Source organism: Ovis aries, chromosome 18 (assembly GCF_016772045.2).
Source record: "Ovis aries strain OAR_USU_Benz2616 breed Rambouillet chromosome 18, ARS-UI_Ramb_v3.0, whole genome shotgun sequence".
Lineage (NCBI taxonomy): Eukaryota > Metazoa > Chordata > Mammalia > Artiodactyla > Bovidae > Ovis > Ovis aries.
In genome coordinates, this window is record NC_056071.1 from 41,538,595 (window position 1) to 41,550,623 (window position 12,029).

General features: G+C 39.9%; 1 protein-coding gene across 9 annotated transcripts in view; it reads left to right on the forward strand.

Moving 5' to 3' along the window:
• Nucleotides 1–12,029, forward strand: part of NPAS3 (neuronal PAS domain protein 3) — a 966,851-nt gene that overhangs the window by 456,674 nt on the left and 498,148 nt on the right. For 6 of the 9 annotated variants that reach the window (XM_060401793.1, XM_060401794.1, XM_060401797.1 and 3 more), the window contains one exon: nucleotides 10,374–10,450. In XM_060401793.1, coding sequence (XP_060257776.1) covers nucleotides 10,374–10,450 — 77 coding nt within the window. Of the gene's footprint in view, nucleotides 1–10,367; nucleotides 10,451–12,029 lie in introns of all 9 variants that reach the window. The other 3 variants (XM_060401796.1, XM_060401798.1, XM_042235677.2) reach the window with 1 other exon arrangement.

A 12,029-nucleotide genomic window follows, 5' to 3' on the forward strand; every position in this document is an offset into this window, starting at 1 on the left:
AATCTTGTCAGCTTGTTTACTAATCTCTAAACTCCAAATAGTGTTCATTTTTCTTATATAGTTTCTAACTCTCTGTAAATCATAGCCTCTGTAGGTCCCCGTGAGGCAGATGGCAGTGGTGATGAAAACCTTGATCTAACATAAGCAAGACCTAGTTCCCACTCAGTTACCATTGATAATTGTGTGGGCTTTTGTTTGTATGTAATCAGAGAAGATGGTGGGGTTGTAAGAGGTGATTTTGGTTTCCAGTGTTGGTAGCTCTGTACGTTTACCTAATCAAGTTATGTTGGAAGCGTTCAGCATCTTAAAATGAATGCCAATTACTGCTAGAATAGCACATGAGTGAATCTTCAAGAGAAAATTCAGTGGGCAGTTGCTGACACTCAGTGAATTGCTGGCTCTTTGCCCAAGTATGTGTGAAATGTTTGTGCTGGTTTGAGGCCCTGATTGCACTTGGCTCACAGGGTTTGTGGTGACACTGTAGATTTTATATCACGCTGCAGGAAGGACAGAAACTAGGTAAAGCATATAGGGGAACAAATATTTCTAATAGTTTGGTAAATAATTCCAAAGAAGTGGGCATATTTAAGAAAACCAGTGTTTCTGTAAAAATTGGGATACAGATGGTGATCTAGAAAAGTCATCTTTGACTAGGCCTCCACTTTTCATGACAAGGAGGAAGAGCTGACATGTGCTGAGCACCTCCCATGGGCTAGAACTCTAGACTGTTCATTTATTCACAAATATATATTGTGTACCTTCTGTGTTCTGGGCCCTAATCTAACTGTTAAGGTTTCAGCAGTGCACAAAACGATTCCTCCAGCTTAGGAAGGGAACAATGTGAGTGGAGAAGAAAAAGTGTTAAGTGAAAGTATTAGTTGCTCAGTCATGTCCAACTCTTTGCGACTCCGTGGACTGTAGCCCACCAGGCTCCTCTGTCCATGGGATTCTCCAGGCAAAAATACTGGTGTGGATAGCCATCCCATTCCTCAGGGGATCTTCCCAACCCAAGGATCAAAGCTGGGTCTCCAGCACTGCAGGCGGTTTCTTTACCGACTGAGCCACTGGGGACGTCCTTAATCGAGAAGAGAGGCAACACGCAAACAAGTTTTAGGAGGGAAATAAAAGCAGAGTGGGGGGTATCATGTGTCCTCACAGCATCTCCCCTTGACACAATGAGACACTGAGGTCCCCAGAGCCTGATGTGTCCATGACCACCCAGCTAATAGAGATAAATGGAGAACTTCATACTCGGTCAGCCTGACTCCAGAACCCAAATCCTTTCCTCTCTGTGCAGCTATTTCCCAATAACGTGAGTCCTTCCGTTGAACTCAGGCAAGCGGAGGGCAGAGAGCATCTTGGGGAGGAATCTGATGGCCTCAGTAAGAGACCTGTGGCAGGAAGATCCCCATCAGAGCTCTGAGGTGATGGGACAATCCATTTGGTAACCGATTGCCTCACACAGTACCCGGTTGACAGCTGTGGTGTCTGCATGCACTTTAGGAACTTTGACACAGGCAGGGCAAGTGGTCGAATGGTAAAGTTTGGGTTTTCAGACAGAGCTGAGTGAACCTTCATCCTCCTGGATGTAGTTGTGTGACTGTTAAGCTATAATGTGGAGCCCCAGGAAGTTGTGGTAAAAGTGTGGCACCCAGACATGCAAGTGTCTTTAGGAGTGTGACAGTCCGTTGGGAATGCAGCTTGAGAAAAAGCTGGCTGGAGCTGGCCGGATGGTGAGCCTGGAACCTTGCACGTGTAGCTAGGCAAAGGTGAAGTTGCCTGGCCTCCATGTCCAGCCAGTGGATCCCAGGGTCCTGACTGCTACAGTTCACTGTCTATGTGACCTCACTCTCCACTCACAGTTCCAGCATGCCCCTATACTGAAGCCGCTGCTCTCCCCACCCCAATCCAGAGCTGAGAGCTGAGAGTCACACATTCATCGGATTTGATTTATTTGCTTATGTATATGTCTTCACACTAGACTCTGGTCACCTGGAGGGTCAGGATGGTGCTTTCATTTTTATATCCACTGACATGGTACCCAGCTAAAAGTAGAGACTCAACACAAATTTCACATGGAGGCTTTTAGCTTTCTTCTGCTGACATATTAAGAAAGCATTCAGAAATGGAAATGGGAACCTGGCTTATATCGCTAGCTCCTAGGTCTATGAGGTTAGTATCTTCCATATTTTAAGTGTTCACTAAATTTTTCATAAATAAATGTATTACCATGGTCTGAAATGGTTGAGCTCTGGACATCAGTCAGTGACTTTTCCAGTAGCAGGTGCTGTTATAATTGTAGCATCATGTCCTTTGTGTCAACAGCCCACTATTTCATGGAACTATTTATTTTTTTACTGTTCTTTGTCAGAAAGTCTCTAAACACACCACTAAGCATTGATGGGGTCCAAGAGTGAGCTAGCACGTGAGAGAATGTGAATATGAACATATGAGTGGGTGAGGAGGAGAGAGAGAAGGGGAAAGGGCCAGAGACACTGCCTTCTTTCTACCTCAGAGACACAAGCTACTTCCTGCAGAGCCAGTTTTTCCTAGCCCCCCCCCCCCTGCCATATCAGTGGCCTTGGAAAGCCCGAAGGATGGATGGAGCATTAGAATGGAAGTAATAAGGTTGTGCTTGACTTCCTCAGCATTTGTGGCAGATGTTACAGTTGTCATAACACGAAGCTTTGGGATCAGACTTGGGGAGGGGGGGGAATCAAGATAACAGATGTGAACTTTTTCCTTTTACCACTAAGTATAGGTGGGGATAGTGGTAAAGAACCCACCTGCCAATGCAGGAGACGTAAGAGATGTGGTTGCAATCCCTGGGTCGGGAAGATCCCCTGGAGGAGGAAATGGCAACCCACTTCACTATTCTTGCCTGGAGAATTCCATGGACAGAGGAGCCTGACGGGCTATAATCCATGGGGTTGCAAACAGTCAGACACGACAGAAGCGACCTCGCATGCACACATGCTGACTGACACCATACCAATTCAATGATAATCTCTAGTTCCTTCCTACTGGGCAAAGTCATGCCACTAACAGTGTGTGTGTCATTGAGGTCAGAAGGGCTGACAGTCTTACAATGGCACTCAACTGAAAAAGGCTTTTAAGACATTTTGCAAAATGAAAGTATGATAATCCTTTTTTTTTCCAGCCTCTATTGAGGGAGCATACCAAACCTAACCCCCATTAAAAATTTCAACTTCTCAAAAACAGTTTTCACATATTATTGGGGGAGGTCATTTCTACCAATTAAAGGACAAGTATCCAACTTAGTGTAGTTTGTGCTGCTTTCAGATCCCAAATTAGATGTGTCCTCTCTAATTTTCCCTTTGAAAGCTGTGGTCAGCGAGTACTCGGTCCTTCATGACTTAATGGGGTAGGTGATTGGTAGAAGAAGGTTATCATAGGAAGAAGAGAAACAAGAACGACAGTAACAAGAAAAGAAGCAGCTCAGAAGCAGAGCTTCAGATGGTGTTCAGGCAGAGCACCTGCCCACCTCAGGCACGTGTTCCGGCTTGGAGCCTGGGCTGGTGTCTGCAATGCCACTCCCTGCGGCCCACTGGGCCCTCCTATCACACAAGACTGCCTCACTCAGTGGACTCTGTTGGTCATCTCTGTGTTCTCAGGGCCCAGCAATGTGCCTGCCTCGTGGTGAGGCTCAGTAAGTGTTTGCTGCTGTAGCCCTAAAGCCAGAATGAATTAGTTGATGACTTTTGCTGAGCTCACTTTAGATAAAAATCAAGACCCTCTGCCACTCAGACGTTCTCCTGTTCTATAGTTTCTGTTCTTAAGTCACTTTGTAACTGCCTCACCCTTCAAACTTTTCCAAATTGAGAGGGAGTGCAATTGATGATACCCTATATCTCTGCTGGAAATCCAAAGACAAGAATTAGTCATAATCTATTTTTTAAAATTTTGTAAATACAAAGAGGAAATTCTCATTTTCTTCACTGTATAAAGGGAATTAAATAGTTTAAGCTCTGCATTCAAAGCAAGCCCTTGCAGCATCATTTTGTTAAAGTCAAAAAATGCATTCAGAAAAGCCTTGGAGTTGTGGTTGGATTTCAAGTCCTGTAAAAGTGACTGTTTTTTATATTCATCGTTATGAGAATGCTTAAGAAAGTTAAACTGAAATGATTGTTGCCTACTATTGTTAGAGAGTCCTGTTTGAATTTGCAACAATTACTTTGCAGAATCAAGAAATAAAGCATCCCCTCATCTTCCTTCAATCCTGCCCTTATACCTCCATGCGTTTCTTGAGGAGTCCCCTGAGGTACCCCAGTCACCAACCTTCAGCCTAGGCTGTGGCTCATGCCTGTATTTTCCTGAGGTTTCTGACCTCAAAGATGTTGACTATCAGCACTTCATCATCACCTCTAGTGCTATCGCTCCAAACAGCAGCTTACCCCATTGCCTTAAGAATGTCCTTGTCAAGCATAAGTTTGGGTCCTCTCAAGAAGTGTGTTGATCAACTTCTATGTAACCCATGTAAGGCACCTATAATAGGTCCTGTAGTAACTTCCAGATTGTCAGAAAACAGATATTTTCCTCTTTCCCTGCCTACAGATGAAGAAACACCTGCTTTGATAACTCTCATTTCCTTCAAAGGAAAAGCAAGGCAAGTGGGCAAAATGACTCTTTAAAATGAAAACTTCGTACTGAAAAGAAGTTCTTGTAATTCATACAAGAAACATTTTTAAGACTTATAAGAGTAACACTTGGGTGCCGTTTCACTTTTAGGCAGTTTACCATTTTGATGAAGAAAAGTTTCATAAAGAAAGTGTTCAAAAAAGATAGGAAGTGCATGATAAACACACCCGTGTTTAAACAGATCAGTGTTTTGTGTAGTTCCCCTTAGTTTGTACTAGTTGTAGCCATACAGATAGGCTTTTTTTGATAAAAGGAGACACGATTCAATTCCTTCTTCTTGAATCCAGCCATTCATTTGTAAATATTAATACTCTCACAGTCTTATCACCCTTAATGCTTTTCCTGAATATATTCAATGCATCTTTAAATTGTGGGAGAAATTTAAATGTGTTGCATCAAAGAATTTTTGAATCAGCATAAGACTTCTTAGAGTTTCAGTTATTTTAATAGATGAAATACCTCTTTTGTCTAAATTGGTAATATAATGTGTTGATATGCTTGAGATATGAATTATAAAAATGTATTTTTTAGAACATTCTGGATATGAATTTAAAAATAAACCCATACTACACTGTTTTTGAATATGGGAGGTTTTTTTTCTTATTATTTAATGTTAACCTACCATTCAAATGTCAGATCAACAATACCTGTCCCTGTTTCTTTTTTGCTGGTTCTCAGTTATCCTGTATTTTAAGGGACAAAAAACTTATCTTGGTGAAAATACGTTGAAAAAGTGTTGTTCTCTGTTTTCAGACATTCGCTTCACGTAGTGTGTGGAAACTCCACACATCAGGCTTTTGGCAACAGTTTCAATTTTAGTGCTGCTGTTTGGGTTAATCAGGTACCTACCACTGGTTATTCCAGGGCATCTTCCCCATCGCAACCTGAAATTCCACCAGTGTTTAGGGCACGCACGAACAGTGAGGAATTTAATGTTGAAAGGGTACAAACTGTGCATTTGGGCAGTAGATGGAGCGGTAAGAACAAGTGTCAATAAAAGCATATCAATGTTTTTTTTATAGGGAGACACACGTACACATATACACAACTATATCCTTCATAAACTTCTGAGACTTCTGAGAAAACCCTCCCTGGCTTCATCTGCCCTACAGTGAGCGAGGCTAATTGACATTCCTCAAGGGAAATCCCTTTTCTTCTCTTTGGTAGTCATGGGAAGACTCATTAAGCATTCTGTACTCTTTTCTTTCCCAGACTCCTGACTTTGCTTAGCCCAAGTGCTAAAACCCAGGGAGTGACGTCCGGGATTTCCTTTAGTCCTCTCTTTCCCCAAGCTCAGTGTAGGAACAGTCTTGCCCCGTACACAACAGATTTTGAGGGTACCCACCAAACTTGCCTCGGTGGATGACTCCACTCTTGAAATACTAACTGCAGAACGTTAAGGCTACATTCACCCATCCTGCCGCTCTGCTCCCCGTGGAGGGACAGTTGGATGAGAAAATAGCCCCCAAATGGTATTCCCTATCTGCTAATGACAACGTTTCCCAAATCAAACAATTTCTTGGCAACCCTGCCTCCCAGTGCCATCCTCTTCTTCATTTTTGAGTGTCTTTTTCAAGAGATCCCTGAAATAATGCGCCCCTTCTCTCTCGCTGCCTGTGGTTTCCCTTCCCAGTGTGAACTGTGCAGGGAGGGGCTGGGGCAGCTCCAGGGGCTCTGGAAGGGGGGGCGGGGAGGGTTAGGGGGAAAAGGGCAACACAGGACGCAAGGCAAGAAAGGCTCATGACTTTTCCGCTGTTCATTACGTGTGTCCACTGAGCTGGCCTGCTTCTGTTTTCTAATGGGTTCTTCAATGGCAAGCTGACCTTTTGTCTGAATAGGTCAAACTCCCACTGAGCGATAATCCTCAGCCTTCCTGGCGTCTGTGCATCCCTGAAGGTGACGGGCACTGGTTAGGAATATGACTGGGAGTGTGTGGTGTATTTCCCCAAAGAGGGATTGTCTTTTATTGCACTTAATTAATTCTCAAAGACTACCTCACAAGGTTATGTGGAAGAGTCTAGGTTATTTTTCGCTGACACCATTGAGGGACAAAACGAATTTTTCAGATACATGCTTCAGATTGGGGTTTTCTTCTGTCTTTCTTTTTTTTTCCTTCCATTTTTTAATGAGAGAAAGGCCAAATGTGCAATCCTAATGATTCATCATATCATTTTATATTTCTGAGACAATCAGAATTTCTTCAGTCAATTTTAAAAAATCTTTCTCCCTATACATTGCTTCCATTTAAAGTCTCTTAAAACTCTAGGTGTTTTATCTGTAACCCTTGAGAAACATGAGATGATCGTGTTGTTCTCTTGATCATGTTATGTTGGGCCTAGGTTTGTTTTGAATTGCTTAAAATTTTCTAATGGAATGTTTATGAGGTTTTATAGCACTAGTTACCCTACAGTGGCTAGCAAGTTTCAGCATCACATAGGTACTCAGTAATTTCTGAATTGAATTTAAATTACTGTGGCTTTTTAAAAAATTTTTACCAGTTTATATAACCTGTTCAAATTATATAATTCTCATCACTGTCAGTGACTGAGATATAGTCCTCACAGTTATAGGATTACAGGTTCCATTTATTTAGCAGTGTGCTATGCATTTTTTTGGTTGATTTATTATTCTTTACATTTCAAAGCATTGTCTTTTAATTGAACAGACAAATGACTGAAGTGTCTGCAGATTAAACATTAACATGTATAGCAATACCAAGTATGCAGTGTGTGGGGGCTACCAAATGGTTTTAAAAACTGTCAACTTCCAAAACACAGCAGTCTGAGAGAACTTCATAAACAGTGTATTACTTTTCTGAGAATGATGACCCTCATTGAGGAAGTGCCTCTTTAGTTTTTCTTTAGGCATAAATGATACTCCATAAACACAATGCGATTAACATAGAGGAACAAAATAACTGTGTTTGTATTGTTCCTGAGTTATCAGATTATTATCTCAGTACTCAAAATCCCAAATGTGGTGGGATGAAAAATACAAGATAAAAAGTACACATTTAACATCTATTCAGTTACCAATAAGGCTTCAAGTCAGAGCTGGGCTTCTACCTGGGGCATAATGGGTTCCTGTTTAACATATTTATGTTGGTTGTAAAATTAGGAACTGTCATTACAGCCCCACATCACCTGCATAAGTGCAAAACATATAAATCAAGAGAAGTTCTAGTGTAATAAAAATGCCATTGAAGGGAAAAGCATGAAACCACTTACAAGATTCCTGTGTGTTATGCTAGCATGTACTAGAATGCACACTTGGGTTTCTATAGAGGATCTGAAGAACAAAGGAAACTAACCATGCAGGTGTGGGACTCATGGACAGAAGACCTGATGGAGGCATGTGGGACCCCAGACTGACTAATAAGCTTTTAAAATAAAATTCCTAATTATGTATGCATTTGCACCACTTACCTAAAGAACAGCTGAGCCCTACGTTGAGGAAAGGCAAGAAAAGAATGGCCATCAATGGCCAGGCTTAAATTACCTCTGCAGGAACCCGGTATAGTTCTGCAGTATAGTTCATGCTTCAGGAAGGTAGTTGTTATTGGAGCATACTCCTTGGACCTTCTAGAGAATGAACAAGTTCCTTTCATTTCCTGTGATGTTTCAAGGTCCTCAATAGATTGGTGGCTGTTACTCTGCTGCCCCCCTCTTAATCCAGTTCTTTGGAGAATAGCATATGTTCTATGAGATCAGTCCATTTTTTCTGTGAGTTACAGGGGTTTATTTTAAACCTCATTATTGGAAGTCCTGAAATGCCCCCAAATTTTAAACTATTAATAAAGAGCTTTCTGAATCCTAATTACTGCCTCAATAACAGAGTGGACACTTTTGAAGTTTTTCAACAACCCCTTCTGCCTCTCCAAAGCTCCCCTCCCCCCAACGATCTTTAAAAAAAAAGAGAGAGAACTGCAGATTTTATTCATGTGGGATCATTCACACCAAGCTACCATAATGTGCAATTAACACTCTAGAAACTGAAAACAGTATTCAGCAAGACAGCTGCATTATCAAAAATGCCAAAGGAGTTTTGAAGGGAGTAATGTGCATGTTAGAATAGGAAATTAATCAGAAATGCACACACACCCAGTAATACTATCTTAAGTACATCTTAATATTAAAATTTTAAAAATCTTATGTCTATACTTATAGTAATGATTAATCTTAGGGTAGAAGATTGATTTTTTTCTATTTTAAGATTATTAGTTGTGTGTTTTGCTTCTGAAGCAAATGAAGAAGTTAGAATAGTGATCTCTAAAGTCCCTTCCAACTGGAATATTCCTTGATAATAATCACTCTTCAATTATATTTTGTAAATTTTCCCACTGGAAAAAAAATGCCCTTTTTATTTCCTCTTGCAAGTAATAGTGATCCTTACCACTCATACTAGTTTCAAAGTGCCTTTCCGACATGGCAGACATTAGCTCACAATTGCAGGGGGAACTGCCTACTTTTGCACAGCACAATAATCCTAAGTACACTTATATTATAATCCCTACTAAGGTATGGGTCTAACTAACTGACTTAGTAATAACTGAGACATAACAGAATTATCCCACCAGCATTTTGCTGGTATTGTCTTGTCAACTAGCCGAAAGCGTTTGGAGAAAAAAGAAAATAGGGGGTTTAATTTTATTTTCAATTCATAGTGTCTAGATTTGAGGGAATCGAGGTTTGTCATACAATTTTTAAGAAAAGCAGGAAGAGGTGAGGGATGTATTTGTTTGAAATATGGAAAAGTTCTGAATATTTTCTTTCATAAATTGCTGGAAAGCAAAGTAGGTTTTTATGTTTGAGGACTCTTTAAAACTGGAAAAATAGCTAGAACAGATTTCAAAGCAAATCATGACCCTGTGCATAAAAAAGAAAGAAATTGTGAAGCAATGACCCACAATTCTGGATCCCATAAATATCATGCAGTAAGCCCTTCCGTTAAGAATCGGGAGGCTCTCTGGGTGTATGTGCCTGCAGACAACACATGCCAGGAACAGAAAGACTAACTATACCTTAGCAGAAGAATAGAAGTATTCAGATAAGGAAACAGTCACTGAGCTGAGAGGCACAGGCTAAACAAGCTTCCACCTGGGCTTCCTGTGGGTCCTGTAGGAATAGTTACACGTGAATGTTCAGTAAATATGAAATCCAGCCATCCTGAGATACTTAACACTAGCGCAAACAGTCACTAATGAGAATCTCCTAGCCAACATGTTGTGCTTATTAAATTATGATAAAGATATTGCATTAGAACATTTTAAAAATCCTGTTTGCTTTTTTCCTGGCCTAGAGGACATTAAATGTTCAGGTTTCTCTGGGAAGGAAAGGAAATATGTATTTGCTTTAAAAATAACAATACCTAAATTTTAAGAAAAGCAGCTTACTAATTTATTTTTTTTTAATGTGAACATTCCTATGTTTTTTTGCTCCAGTATAGGGAAAACAGTCCAAAAAGAAAAACATTAAATCTGATTTTAATGTTTGTAGAAGTTGATATTCTGCGATGAAAATTCAGCCTCAGCTCTGAATTGCTCAGGCAACTGAGAACCAGAGTTAAAACTGGCTTGTGATTCTCTTAGATCTTAGAGCTATAGTAGCTATCTAGTGATACAATTAAAGTGAAATGAAGCTGAAGGTGTGAATTGGAGCCCCCACTTAATTTCTTTCTTTCTTTCTTTTCTTTTCTTTTTTTTCTTTAAGTTATAGGTGCACAACGAAGGAGAAGCCCCAGTGCACTGGCCATTGAAGTATTTGAAGCACATTTGGGAAGTCACATTTTACAGGTACCTTTAAATGAAAAAAGCTCGCTTACATTTTGCTAAGAAAAATCCACATGTTTAGTCTTTTTATGAAAAAGCCTTTTATTGCAGCTATGGGTATGACTTGCTATTGTAGCTTGGAATTATGAAATTTTTATGAATTTATTTTTTTTCTTTCTAGAAAGCCATCCCTTGAGAGAATATTAATGAGAAAGGGAGGGCAAGTATTATTTGTGCTATAATAATTGAGATGAACGGCACTATTGAGTTGATGCACAATGTCTAGTAGCTGGCTGTTCCCAGAATGATTGTGTGTGCTGCATTTGTAAGTGAACATATGTGTGTGTCTTTGGAGCTATATTTTGTTTTTGGAAGAGCAAAGTTTTGTTGTGAAAGTATGTGACATTTTTATGTGTTGCCAAACTTCAGTTGTTCTTTGCTTAAGTTTGTATTCATAAGTGCCTCCCACCCTAATGTTAGCTTTCCCAAAGTACCAGCTTTGTCAGGATGAGATGTTAAAGTATGTGTTTAAGTAAGAGGAGATGGATATTAATAATTTGATCTTTCCAGTGACTTTCATGAAAAATATGAGGGTGACTAGGCGTGGACCTGGAGTTATTTAGTCTTGGAAAAAATTTATCCCAAACTTAGCACCTCATTCAGAACTTTTTCTGTTAAGATTTTGCAAATCACTAACTTGACTCATCATTCGACATTGCTTCTGTTTCCAGGATAAATGTTGGCATGACCAAAGCTTTTTTTTTTTTTTTGTACATGTAAGATTCATTTTTAACCTGGCATTGAAGAAACAGACATATTTGGGGTGTTTGGGCATCTTATTGGAAAAAGCTGGTTGCTTTCCTTAGATAAGATCTGGGGTGAAAACAAAGCTAAACTATAAACTCCTGTCCATTCAGAGTAATTTTTTTAAAAAAAGGTCTCTATGGTGCTTTCATTTTCTAGATAGCCAAAGTGGTACTGAATCTAGCATGTAATTTCTGAAAATATATACCCTAAAAAAACTGCTTTCATCAGGTTGTCCATGGTCAAACCCCAGTGACTCTCCAAAATGGTTCCTTGGCTGACAGCTTCAGTGTCATCGAGACAGTTGTTCAAACGACAAATTCCTGGGTCTCTCCTGGACCTAGTAAATCAGGGTCTTCAGGGTGAAATCCAGGAATTTGTTACTTTTAACAGCCATTTGAGATCATTTTGATGCTTTATTAGGTCTGAGATGTCACTATTCACCTTTGTAAATTTAAGGCCTGAAAGGTCCTTATTTATTTTTATTTATTTTGATCTTTCTCATTTCTCCACTAATATATGTACATCCCTTAGAACTATGTTTCTTGAACTACACCTTAGGAAATGCTATCCTATTGTGCACATAAAGTTTTGAATTACCTTTGTAGTAGATAAGTTTCAGGGATACAGGAAGGATATTTCTTTCTAGATCTTTGCATTTTTATTTCCCTCTTCACTGTACATTTTTGTTCAGAATCTCTGTTATAAATTTTTTATGAGTGATACCATATACACCACTGTTCCTCTGTATGTGAGGGGAGTTGGTTCAAGGACCCCTGTGGACAGAAAAATCTGTGGT